Source organism: Cyphomyrmex costatus, unplaced genomic scaffold (genome assembly GCF_001594065.2).
Source record: "Cyphomyrmex costatus isolate MS0001 unplaced genomic scaffold, Ccosl1.0 scaffold14, whole genome shotgun sequence".
Lineage (NCBI taxonomy): Eukaryota > Metazoa > Arthropoda > Insecta > Hymenoptera > Formicidae > Cyphomyrmex > Cyphomyrmex costatus.
Window position 1 is genome coordinate 2284674 of NW_017275390.1, and position 13972 is coordinate 2298645.

The 13972-nt window shown below is 33.6% G+C and overlaps 1 protein-coding gene across 1 annotated transcript in view; it reads left to right on the forward strand.

Annotated features, from left to right (window-relative positions):
• Nucleotides 1-13972, forward strand: part of GABA-B-R3 (gamma-aminobutyric acid type B receptor subunit 3) — a 78364-nt gene that overhangs the window by 39010 nt on the left and 25382 nt on the right. Inside the window, exons 3-5 of the mRNA XM_018551344.1 lie at nt 235-339; nt 888-953; nt 10962-11165. Of these exons, the coding sequence (XP_018406846.1) occupies nt 235-339; nt 888-953; nt 10962-11165 (375 nt within the window). The remainder of the gene's footprint in view (nt 1-234; nt 340-887; nt 954-10961; nt 11166-13972) is intronic.

Here is a 13972-nt window from a genome sequence, read left to right on the forward strand (position 1 = left end):
GCCGCGAAGCGAATGAAACTACGCGGCGCGGAAGCAATCCTTTTCGGATAACGGTACTTCTGTCGCGTCACCATGACGTACGATGCGTATTTGTAAGGGTGACATACGCGATTCTTGTTTTGCGCAAATAGAACGGGAGACAAACGAACGGCACATTGCCATTTCTCGCTGCCGCCGGCTCCCCAGCGCGTATACTTCCACACGTCGCACGTATATGACGCGTCTCTGTTTCAGGCAGTGAATGATCTGGTCACGGAACTGGAGCAGGCGAATATCACGTGCACCGCAACTATTACATTCGCCGAGAACGATTACAAGGAGCAGCTACGAACCTTAAAGGTAAAAAGTCGCTGTTTTCTCACCTTTGGTCCCTCTTTACGAGATCAAGTACTAGTGATCGTTTTGTGCAATTAGATCTACGTAGTAGATTTGGTCAATGCGATCGATCAGCCAGCTCACTTGATGGTGCGAGAATCTTTTGTCTTTCACGTAATTCGCTTGCTTTGAAATTCAAAGTCCGTTTTCGTGAAATGAACGTCAAGGTATCGATTGGAAGCGCAATATATAGACGCATCGGGATTCGATTTACACTTGCAACGTACGATGTGTGCGAATTGACTCGATATCTGGTCAAATAACGATTTGGACATACTTTAAAAGCACCTGGGAAAATATCATTTGTTGATATTTAGCGCACGAAAAGCCCGACATAAAAATTAAATCCGGATTAACGTAAAATTGCGACGCGATAAAATTTTCAACGCTCAATCATCACTATCTCTTTTGCTTCATTAGTATCATTTATCGCATTTACGTGTATTAGCGATGCTTCGTCAAATGGAAACTGAAACCTTTTTTAATAAAAGATACACGTATCGCCATTCCAGGAATTGGACACTAGGATCATTATTGGAAGTTTTTCGCCGCGATTGGCGCAACGTGTCTTCTGCGAGGTGAGTTGTAAGAAAAAGCAAATTTGAATCTCAACGAGAAAATTATTTTTAGACATTTTCGTAATTACCATAAAATAAGCTTTGTTCAAATAAAGAGGATAAAAGTTGCAGCCATTTTTTTGCGAGTATCTACAGCCGTGATAAAGAACGGCAATGGCCGCACATCCTTACGGACTAATTAATGACGCTTTTAATAACTCCCATTACAGCCGGTATAATTTCGACAAAGTTAGGAGTCGCCGTTTCGACTACTTATTCATTTTTAAAACTCTCACCGGTTTAGTTGAAAACCTTCACTAACAAGAAGAAACAATTTTGTGGTTGTTCCACGTTTGCCGGCTAGAGTTTAGAACAGTAGCAGTTTTTGCCAAAGTGGAAGAAACGCGAGAGAATGTAAACAGATAAACCCCGGTCTCGTTTTATTTGCAAGAAATTCACGCGTTTTGTTGCACTCTCCACGCGCGCGACTGTAAAATTTGTTTAAAAGTTTAACTTTCGACAGCGCTCATACTTTTAAATGTCATTACCAATTACCTCGATTAATTATCTCGTAGTAACGTCATCTACTTTATCTCTTTTGCAATTAGTGTTACTGAAGATACATATAGAATAAAATTCTTATTCAAAATATGTTCTCTTGCTCTCCCAAATAAAATTCTCTTAAAATCTAATAACAGCGCACTGACATTTAAATTATACAATCTGACAAACTGTAAGAGATAAATACACATGTCCATTCGGACACGTTTGATCATTCAGCGTGTTATTGAACGCGGAAATTGGAAATGCTTTCATGTCAAGTATTATAAAAACAATACAATATATCTTATGAAAAAGTAACAGGTCCGTTATACATAAATCAAATTTTATTATGTCTACTTAACGATAAGGATTCATTTCCACACTCCTACGATATACAGTAAATCAACAATACCTTTCGAATTTCACAAAAGGAAAGCGTTCTGGGAAGACCTTGCTTTGTTTCCCGATTTTACGAGCGCTCGAACGTAGAAGTGGTACGTAGTGATATTTCTTCACAAACGCTTACAAAAGTGAGATGAAAAAAGTCCAGACCGTTTTTATACTCGTAACGTTATAAAATTTTCAACGAGGCTCTATATGCTTATATATGAACCATCTAGCTGAGTTCCTTCATGTTTACATAAATATTCTTTAAATTCTTTGGAGTAGAATCTCGTTTTAAAAAATGAACATTGAGTTTTGAAAGAGAATAGCTCCATTTTCTATTTTTAAAAGTATGATTTCATTCTTTAAAGTAATATTTGTTCTAAAAGTTTTAAGGTATTGTAGTATTAACTCAAAGACGTTGACTGTAAAAAATAAAATGTTAATTTTAACTCAAAGATGTTGAGTGGATTTTCTGAGACATGCAAAAATGTTAAAATTAACATTTTTGTGTTTCAGAAAATCCACTCAACATCTTTGAGTTAAAATTAACATATTATTTTTTACAGTGTACGAGTATATCACGCATGTCGAACCACTAGCCGAAATACTGTCTCACAGGCCACATGATTTCATTCGATTTCATACGACCTTATATGATAAAAAACGATCCTTTTCATTATATATGAGGTTATTTGGTTTAATAATCTCATTTACTTTACCTAATATTATACAATTATTCCTCGTAGTTGCACATGCAATTATCGGATTATACATAGGGATTTCTTATAGATTTTATAATGATTTCGGGGACTCTGTCCCACGATTAGGTGGTTATCTCCTCGACGCATGTCTTCGTATTATTACGTAGCATAGCAATTCTTTTTCCTATTGCTTGCTAAATTAATTAGAACCGCGATTGTGCTATTTTTGACTCATCTAATAGTTCTTCTATTCGAGTTAATTTGGATTTACACGTGGCACTTTAAATTTTTATGACTTTTCATGAATAATCATAATTAATTACAAATTTTTACTTTTATAATGACAATCCTTTCTTGTAAAGAGCTAGCAATTTTACCGTTAGATTTACCTGAAATCGCGATTGGGTTCATTTAGACCCGCAGTTCTAGTGTTAAGTAAGCAGCTTTGCTATTACATAAAACAGTATATACATAAAAGCTAGTATATAAAACAGAAGGAAAATATCAAATGTATCAGACAGATATTATCAACATCTGTAATACCGCGTAAGCATAAGCACGTGATACCAAAGTAGGACATAAAGTTTACACTCTCCCTTTGTAATTTGAAGCCGAACCAACCGCAGAAGCTTTCGGAGTCTTGTTTGTTGAGCGAATTTTGAAGTACACATCAAGCTCGCATAGTGATGAACTGATGAACATGCAGATTAGACACTAGAATATATTATACGTAAGCAAACGAATGGATTTATACTGGGTCTTCCATTAAGATGTTTTATTTTAAATTTCGCAGCACATTTTGTACCTGTTATGGATAGAGTTGTTAAATTTGACAGTTGTCCAGTAAAAACTATACAGTTAATAACAATTGATTGATATTTGCTTGAACAATGCATAGAAATAGTGAAAACTCACTACAAACACGATGAAAATTTCACGGAGAAATTCCCTGGACGTGTCACTTCGCGTAACGGAGACTTCAGTTGGCCACCCAGATCGTGTGATTTGACACATTTCTGGATCCTTTCCTTTGGGGTTGTGTAAAGAATAAGGTTCACGCAATGCTCCGCAAAAGATTCAGGCGCTCAAAGACAATATTCGAACTGTTGGTGAAATTGAGCCGCAATTGTGTGAAAAAGTGATGAAAAATTTCCTCAAAAGAACCATTTGTAAGAAAAGTCGAGGAGGTTATTTGGTTGATATTGTGTTCCATGTTTAATCGCATAATCTGTATTTTGGATTAGAATAAATATATCTCGACGTTTTCAAAAACTTATTCGTGTTTTTATTAATTTAAAGCAAAATCTCTTAATGGAAGGTCCTGTATTATCAATTGAGAGAAAATCCTTGCATTTTAGGTCACAGTACATACCTAATTCATACTGTAATCGCCAACCAAATTACAAAGAATTCAATGTTAACAATTAATATAGATATTGTATTCTGCTTATAAAAACTTATTGAAGTAATTGTTCTATATACATATATGTGTTAAGTTGTTATTAAATTGCGAACAGTGTAAACGCTGTGTAAATACGAAATATGGAACGCTAAGAGATTGTTTTAACTTTAGTAGGGCGAATAAGAATTCCGTAAAGTTGCTATCACTACTTAGCAAGCATTAAGGAAATGGCGGAAGTTTCATAGATGAGTGCGATTCTTTATGTTCTTGCTATTGTACCTACATAATAACAGCTTCTTGCGGGTTCTTTATAATTGCAATTTCTTGTTTATATAATGTGCAACTTGGCGCAGCTACGAATCTCGTCGGAAATACATATAACAGGACGATGACAATTTGTTTCAGTTTTTAACACGAAAGTTGATTAAGAAATTAATGGCAAAAACCGGTAGGAAGCAATTATATCATACGTAATATAAAACATCTCGCAATACATTAATTCTATTTCTGTAAAAAAAAAATAGAAAACTCTCTGAAGAAGAGAAATATATGTCTGATATAAAACCGATCCTAACTACTGATAAATCTGTGTGTTATAAATAAAGTAAGTTTGAGTAGTAGAAAGTGTCAGATATAAAACAAATCCTGACTACTGATAAATACTTTATAGCAGGCACTTTCTGCCGTCTCTCGTTGGATTCTTCTTCAATTTCGGACGTTGAATCACTTCTATCTTCACTCTATGGTATTTCCATTACAAATACATAAATGCTATTTTGCGGGGTTAATTTAAGCGTAAAAAGCGAAGAGCATAATACCAAATTTCATTAGCAAAATATCTTCGAGAGGGATAGCCAGGGTACTGTATCGTTTTCATATTAAATTTCCAGTTATCCTATTCCTATACATCTACCTATACCTATATGTAAGCATCAAGTTGAAATTGCAGTCGGTTCGTTGCGTTCCGGAATATACGTGCTACTCGTATCCTTGCCACAAATTACCAAGGTTGCAATAAGTCTCTCCACTTCCCCCTTTCTATCTCTCTCCTTTTGCCAACCCGTTTGCGCGTGATGCTTTAAATCGTGCTGTTTAGTGTTCCAGAATTTTACGGTTCATTTCACAGGTTCGCACACAATGTTTCCACAGCTGTGTTCTTGCACAAGATTAACTCATATATTTCAAAACATTCAAAACTTTTCACCAATTTTAACGATGATATAGGCACCATTATTCTCTCGTAATAAAAAAAGCATCATTTAGAAGAGAAAATGTTTTAAAAATTAATTTTTTTAGTACAATTGGTTCGAATATATATGAAATAATAACTTACACACACACGATTTCGAAAACATCAGGTATGTTTATCGATTAAAAAAACGAGATACGTTCTCATCTCATTTAAAATTACAAGATAGTAGCTAATTTAAATGATTCCAATTCAAATGATTTGACTAATGCAAACATAATATTCTCGCTTGCGCTATTGTAAGTCACGGAGACTCTCATTCTCATTTAGCAGACATCACATACTCTGCTGTACGCAGCCGAAGGACAGGCCATTGTGTTACAATATACGATCGTGTGTGCCCACGTCAGTGTCCGGTATAGCACGTTTGCATTGAAGTGTATGTATCGGTTTGCCTTACAAGTTAACTCGAGCCAGGAACGTAACATACATGACATCTTACGTGAAACGCATGACACCTTTAAACGTCCGCACATACATATCATATTTCTCTCCGCTGTCATGATACACGTAAAATTTTCATCGCGTAAAATTTTCACCCGTTAGAACAGGAACGATTTCAAATTATATAAATATTTCTTGTACCATCCCTACTGGGACGTCAAAATTACGAGACATCCAATGTTAATATCGCATTAAGGATATTCATGTGTACTGCGATCGATGCGTCGCATGTGTTTCCCTGCGGAGATCTCTATGGACATGATTCTGAATATTCTTCAATGTGGGTCAATTACACAAATGACGCATGAAAATAAATTTCCGGATATGCAAAGGACAACCTTCGTAAAGAGATGACATCTTGACGAACATACTGGCGATTCAATAATGCCCGGTGGTCACCATTCATGGAACGACCATTAGACCGGTATCGAACCATGCTTTCCTTCAACCGATCGTTCTACCGGTCGTTACGTTTTCACGATGTTTAATACTCGCCGTAGATCGGGCTTGCACCGTTTACTAGAGGGACAGGTATTGTCCGTTTCTTTCACACATTCCACCGACACGCAGCAGAATACAACAAAATGAGAAAAAAAAAGTAATGTAGTACGAAAACAATCGATAACTCGTCCTTTAATCAAAATTTAATATTAGTTCTAACCAATTAATCATTTATTTTGAGTATTAAAAATATTCAAAGTACTTTTAATATCCAAAATATAATAAATGGTTAATTGACCAGTACTAATAAAATAATACGTTCTTGATACATCGATTTATAAGATTATTATAAGTGGACAAAAGATTGTTCCTTCGTGTTTTTATAGGTTATAAACATAGTTTTTGTGCAGCAGCGTATGTATACGTTAAATGCGAATACCTTCCTTTAATTAAAAAAAAATGTACAATACACTGTCTAATATTTTCTTATATTTTCTTGTAGCAATTAAAGACTACATAAAAAGTGAAACGCGTTTGAATTTACCCGTATATCTTCGTTTATACTCGTAATATACCATATTTATATAATAGCCATAATTTATAATTTTAAGGTAATTATATTACTTTCCCTCGGAGTTGTACAGCCTTTGTTTAATGGATCGCATTATGTAAGTGTATACCGCGATATTATACGTATACTATGCAATATACAATAAATACGGCATTTAAGTCATAATCATCGATTCTTCCATAAATGCGTCGCAACAGCTGTGTGGAACGTAAAGTTTATATAAAATGTGCAACCTGTGGTATACATTTTTTATGATAATACAATAGCCAGTTGATTGTATATAATAGAAAAAAATTAATGCTCTTTTATAGGAAAATAACGTGGCCGCTATATATAAGCGTATTGCGTATTTGGCAATTTTTTCTGCGAGAATTTTGTCCTGAAACAATATACAATAACGTTCCACAGGCACGATTTTAATCCTATTTCTCTTTTTTTTTTTTACGCCCCGGTATTCGCTGATGACGCGTACATAACGAACGCACGATTTTCCGATGAAACGGACAAATCTTCAATCTATTGATCAATCATGGAGAATAAGCCGATGCGGCGAGTGCGTCGAATTACGGTCGGACCGCAAATCTATTATTCTGTATTGAGTGACAAGTTGCCTCAGAAATTATTGGATAATAATGTAAATCTAAATCGCAACGTTGACGCACACGTGGAAGAATCGATCATTTCGAGGAAGAATATATCTCTACACGTGCCATCATCTGCTCTGTCACTGAATAACTGATGCGGTTAAATTAAGAGCTCGGATTATGCTCGTTCAATTACTAGGAACGGGTGGAACATTCGCCGTAAGGAGAATTGCACAAAAGCCAAGGGGATGAAAACCTCGTCGTTCAATATTTTTTAATGAACATGTAAGTTCCCTATCTCTTTCCGTTCTTTCGTGAAGATCACCTGTATTAACGTTATCGAAAAACCGTACGTTAAGCAAAGCGGAAACGTGCAACTATCCTTCCCACCTTCGCGTCTCTGCGCCGACCACAAATAATTCCAGCCATTAACTGTGCTACCACGGCCTTTTGTACACACTGGGTAACAACTTTTTATTACCACTTTTAGTGCACTAGCCGTTGCGCTTGTAAAGAAACTCGGCAACCTGATTTACGAGAATGCTGGATACTTTCCGGACGTTTCCTCTTAGATTCGCTAAGAACTGATACGCTCTTTACTCTTGGCAATCTTGGCGTGTATGTTCTCGTATATATGTATGTGTCTGTGTATTAATTTCTCGCAATAAAATACTTAGGTATGTATATACTATTTATAGCAAAAATAACGTATATTTTTATATTATAGTAAACCTATATTTTAAGTATGCTGTCAAAATTTATAATTCTTTATACAAATGCAAGATTCAATAATTAAATCGAATATTTTAATCGTTATTTCATAATAATAAATAAAATTTACCTCATATTTCAATTTTACAGATAAATTTATACGGCATTTTATATGGTTTCTGATATTTCATTTTATTATTTAATAAATAAAATATCAGTAATTAAAAAATGTAACGAAGTGTCAATATAATTAAAAACTTTTTTTAATGGAAAGATTATTTGAAAAGTTTAACGAAAAATTATTAAGTTATTATACATGTAGACGGTAATTCAAAACGCATTCGACTGTTGTATATTAAAATTATTTAAAAAATGAGCGTAAAATGATTATCCAGATTTAAATAAAAACTTTACTGTTAAATTTTCCCAAATAGCATAGTAAATGTTACGTAAATCATGATTTATAGCAGACATTTATTTCGCATTTACAAACGATTATAATCTCATCTCTCTCTCAGAAGAAATTGATTGTATCTCAGGGAGCATAAAGGTAGCCGAAAGGCCATGAAATACTCTCAAAGTACAATTTCATAACGATGACCTATTTTATCCGCTAACTTGACCAAGGAACACGTTACAAAATATCTTAGGCAGATATTACAAAGTTCAAAGTACCACACCTGACAAAGCTGATAAAGCTTAAAGGGCAGAAACAGAATTCCGGAGCGAAAGACGAAATTATGATAAGAAAAATAGCCAATAGTAAAGACAAGAAGACGAAGAAGATATATAACGGGATATATTCTACATCTTGAATGATTCGCGAACAATCTATTCTTCCTCGTCTTTTTTCATTACACGAAATAACCTCGTTATGCGATCATCATAAATAATTTCTTCTAACTCAACTCCGCAATCACCGACGCGATCTTCCCAATGAAGACTTCATCATGGTCGAACAAGACTGAGTAGTAACTATTTTAATAAGTTAAAAAATAAATAAAAGTTAATAACTTTTTGTAACTTAATTTAATTAATTTCATATGAACTCATTTTTAACTTAATTTAGTTACTTTTAAACTTAATTTATTAGCTTTTTCTTTTTAAAACATGCATGCATGTCTAACACGAGGATGAATACAAGATTACTTACACTTTTAAAGCGTACATTTCTTTTTTGTTATAACTGGCCAACAAAATTAACGTAACACCTGTTTTATTCTGCAAAAATAGACAAATTTCAAGATAGAATAACCGTCAAAAATCGTTATATCGAGATGTTTAAAAAAACATTTTTCAGATTGCTACTTTAAAAAACGGAGATTTTATGAAGCTATACACAAACATTTGTTGAGAAACTGCAGGTAAATTTCAAGATAAAATAGCTTCGTCAGTATTCATCGTATCAAGATGTTTAAAAAAGCATTTTAAAGCATGAAATCTCTACTTTTCAGATCAGTTATTCAAAAACGGTCTTATTGATATTTCGTGAAGTTACACAAATATAAATAAAAATGCGTCAAACTTAAAAACTTTTTACAAAATTTGAAAAGTTCCATAACACGAATTAAGTGAGGTTTACAGCTTTCAAAAGAATAAATCTTAACCTTTAATTTTTTTTTTATCGACCTCTGTACGATTTTTTCTCACCGAGATATTCAACGTTGAACAAAAAGGGTCATTTTTGCTTCAACGTTAAATAACTCAGTGAAAAAAAATCGTACGGAGCTTCGTAAAAAAAAAGTAAATCAAAGGTAAAGATTCGTTCTTTCGAATGATGTAAATCGCATTTGTGTACAATTTTTAATCCGCTCTGTGCAACTCCGCAAACTTCGTAAAAAATTTTGAAATCTGTCATATCTTCATTTATGTTTGTGTAACTTATGTTGTGTAACATAAAATCTCCGTGAAATCGTTTTTTAAAGTAGCGATCTGAAAAGTAGAGGTTTCAAGCTATAAAATACTTTTTCAAACATCTCGATATGACGATTTTTGACGAAATTATATTACCTTGAAATTTATCTATTTTTGCAGAGTGAAACAGGTGTTGCGTTAATTTTGTTAGACAGTGTATAAATTTCAAAATATAAAATACCTAAGTAAAAATATTGAAAATCAGATTTTTATAGTACAAGAAACATCTGTGTCATTTTATATAGTTCACAAAAAAGATTAAATTAATTTGATGATCTATATTGCAATTGTTTTGTTATTTAAAGAGAAAGAGAGAGAGAGAGTAATCTGATTTCAATAAAAATTAGAATATTGCGAGTAGCGATCGTGTAACTTTTTTCCTCAGGTAAAAATCTGAAAAGTGAAAACTTTTTATATGTATGTATATATATACATATATGTATATATATGTACATCAAAAATTTCATTTTTCATGTTTTCTCTTTAAAGAAAAAGTTACATGGCTGCTACTCTGATTTGATAAAAATAATATTTTTCAAAATTAACTTTTTATTTAACTTCAATTAATTCGAGTTTAACGTAACTTTAATTGAGTTAGTTTTTGTCCATTCAACTTTTTAAAGCTATTAATTTTAACTTAATTTAGTTTTAAAAAAAGTTATCCAATCTTGTAGTTGAGATTTTAAGATTCGACCGAACGCGATCACGAACGTAATCCCGTAAGCTCCTGTCCTTCGGCAAATCAGAGAAGTAAACCGATCGATAAACGAAACGAATACGTTCGCAACCCGTCGCGTATATCACGTCATGTCGTTCAGGACTGCCTTGACGATGCAATCATGTCAGTCATCGATCCCGATAATGCTGCATCGCTATCGCAATGCATTGTGCGTTCGTGCCTATTATTCGCGCAAACACGATAAACCGGGACAATGTTCTTTTGCAGTTCCGTGTTTAATCTCACGCCCGAGTTCCGGCGTATTCCTCTATATCGTGATAAATAGCAAACATTACAGGAGCTTACTCGAAAATTGCGGTTGGACGAATCTTTCATCATAATTTACGTCATCCCTTCGTTGCAGACCTGGAAGCTCGGGATGCATGGCGGCGATTATGCATGGATTTTGCCAGGTGAAACCATTGACTCCTTAGGACTAACGGGCAATTGGTGGAACGTCGGCGTCGGAGAATGTTCACCCTCTCAGCTGTCACAGACTCTGGATGGTTTAATCATCGTCAAGAGCCACGCCACAGTTGTAGGGAATGAGACCAGCTCCTCGGGATTGGTATGTTATTCTCGCCAAATTTGCCGTTTACATATTTTTTATTAGAACACATGGGGAAAAGTCGCAAGAATATTTCTTGTTTGTCTGTATCAATCTTTAGTTTATTGGTATTATAAAAAATGTATCACTTTTACAAAAATAAGCATTAAAGTATTACTTAAATCAATTTTTTAAGAAAACAACTATTGATACTATTTGTATTTCTAAGATAAATGTCATAACTTTTTACAAAAAAGGATCCAAATTTTCTCAAAACTTTACAAATGATGTCTATAAATAATTTTTTGTAAGTTACGTTTAAAAGACTCTCAATACAAATATACTTTTTTTATATACAAATATTAAAATATAATAATAATTATAAAATATTATTCAACTACTCAAATTTAACATGTTATTTTATCTTAAATGTAGGCATAATAAATTATCTTAAAGATAGGTAAAGAGGGACAAGTAATTATTTATCCCTTTTGACAAATTTGATGACAACAGCATAACCCACAAATATTTTACTAATTTGATGCTGTATCCGAAGTTTAAATATTAATTATAATCTTGTAGTATATTAAGCTTCATTTACCTTGTTCTAATCACACATTAGGTAGATTGCATAAAAACTTATATCAAATATTAAACAAAATTATTTTGGATCTCACTCGAAAATGGACGGTTCGAAGACAAAATAAAAATGACAATACTAAAGCAATGCTGGCGTCACTTTTGCATTGTTACTTTAAAGAAAATATTTTAATAAGAAATCACGATGTAAATGCGATCTAACCATCTGTACGATTTAGCCAATTCTCCTCTAATAGCCGATAATAAACTACATTGAATTGAATTGTCAATATTGACGTAAACTAATTTCAGCTCTATATATTACATGATTCTCTAAGTTTCTTACTACTTTCTTTAATTTATATGTATTCTTTGACAAGTTTTATTCTCAACAGCAATCATACTTAGAGAATTTCGCGTTTATGAGGCAACAAATTTAATAAAAGAAAAATAGATAACGATCGTTCCACACCGTTACTATTAACGGTGACGATAATTGCAGAATTCTGCGTTCCATAAAAGCGAAGGCGAAGATGCGAGAAAGCTTAGTCGCAGGACCGTTGCAATAATAACGCCTAGCTGGTTGCTGCTACAACCTCTAGCGCTTAATAAATGAAGTCCCACGAGCGGAAATTAGAGTATGCAACGAAGAAGGCAGGAGGTCTTGCCCTGCTATAGACGTGCCTTCCATTCTGTTCCATTAAAGACTCACGTAATAAAACGTCAAAGTAAAAAAAGAACCTAGGTCGTAACGCCTTTTCGCACCCTTTAGAAACGAGTAATCAGCCTAATGACAACCGACGAGCCGCCGTAATCGACGTTCGTGTCAAAAGTCATCGTCAATTTTGAGCACTCTCGAAAATAACAAGTCGCAAAAATAGACGGCGCGTCGCGTCGCGACGCGCGCCGTATGTGGATTGTACACGTCGCACACTTTTCACATCCGACCAACGTCTTCCCCGAACGGTTCCAATATAGATATCTGTCCCGAATAACGTTCCGAGATACGTTTCCTCCCGCGATATCAGCATGAATAATTTCGCCGCGTATCGGAGTAATTTCTCCACATGACCGAGTGATAAAAAAAAAGCAATTTTTTTTATGTACAGTAGTAGTTTTTGTAATGTTAGATAAGCGCATTTGAGAAAGCGTATTTTTTTGGTAGCCCGACATCACAAAATCTTTTACTAACAGAAAGTTTACTGTTATCATGAAAGAACGTTACACGTTTTTTAATGTAATTTAATATATATTTAATGTAATTTAATATATGCACTAACACTTTTTAAAGACAAACAGATGCGAAAGCATAATACGAATGCTTTGAAATACGATATATCGTAAAAAAACACGCTATTTTCGCTAAATCGAAATTATAATTATATAATTATCAATTTTTAACATCTTTGCGTAGAAAAATTGCAGCAAGATATTCTTGGTCTTGTTGAAAAACTAAGACTGTGGCACTTTCAGAGAATGTAAGACATCTATTTCCGATGAAAGTAGGTAGCAAAATGTCATTGATTTTTGCATATGAAAATAAAACTGATCTTTTTTTTCGAAATTTATATCCCTCAATTTATTATAACATTATAATTATACATTAATTGCGAAAAGTACAGAAATTGTACATGAAATCATTAAAAATAAGCGTTTCATATAGGACAGTCATCCGTTTGAGTCATTTTATCCGACTATTCACTTGTTTATTCTGTGCCCTCAATCTAGAAATAATCATGGGTAAACTTTAATACATTTAAATTCGTGGAAAGTTCAAAGTGCAATGCGAAATATATATTCGAATCCAAGTAATCTAATTAAAAGTATCATTAATATATAAATTGTGAGTTCAATATGACGTTCTAAAATATATTCAATGTTAGTCAGTAATGTATAAAAAGAATTATAAGTTTAACGTTCTTCCAAGAATAATCGTTCTAATTTTTCAGCCTACGAGCTAAAAGAAGATACGCGTTTCAAAAGTTAAACGGCTGGAAAAACATCTCGAGTATGCTGAATATAAAGAGAAAGATTCGACATACTATTTTCCCTTTCGGTGCGCAATTTTCAAATTTCTGAACGTAAAATTATAAATATAAGAGCCACGTGACATTTCAGCGGATATTACAGAAATAGTAATTCGAAGTCTAGTTCCTAGTAAGTTTAATGCAGCATACAGAAAAGCTCAAGAATGCTTACTGTGTGCTAATCTATAATAAAATGTGATTTGTAGTCGCTTAACCAGATTT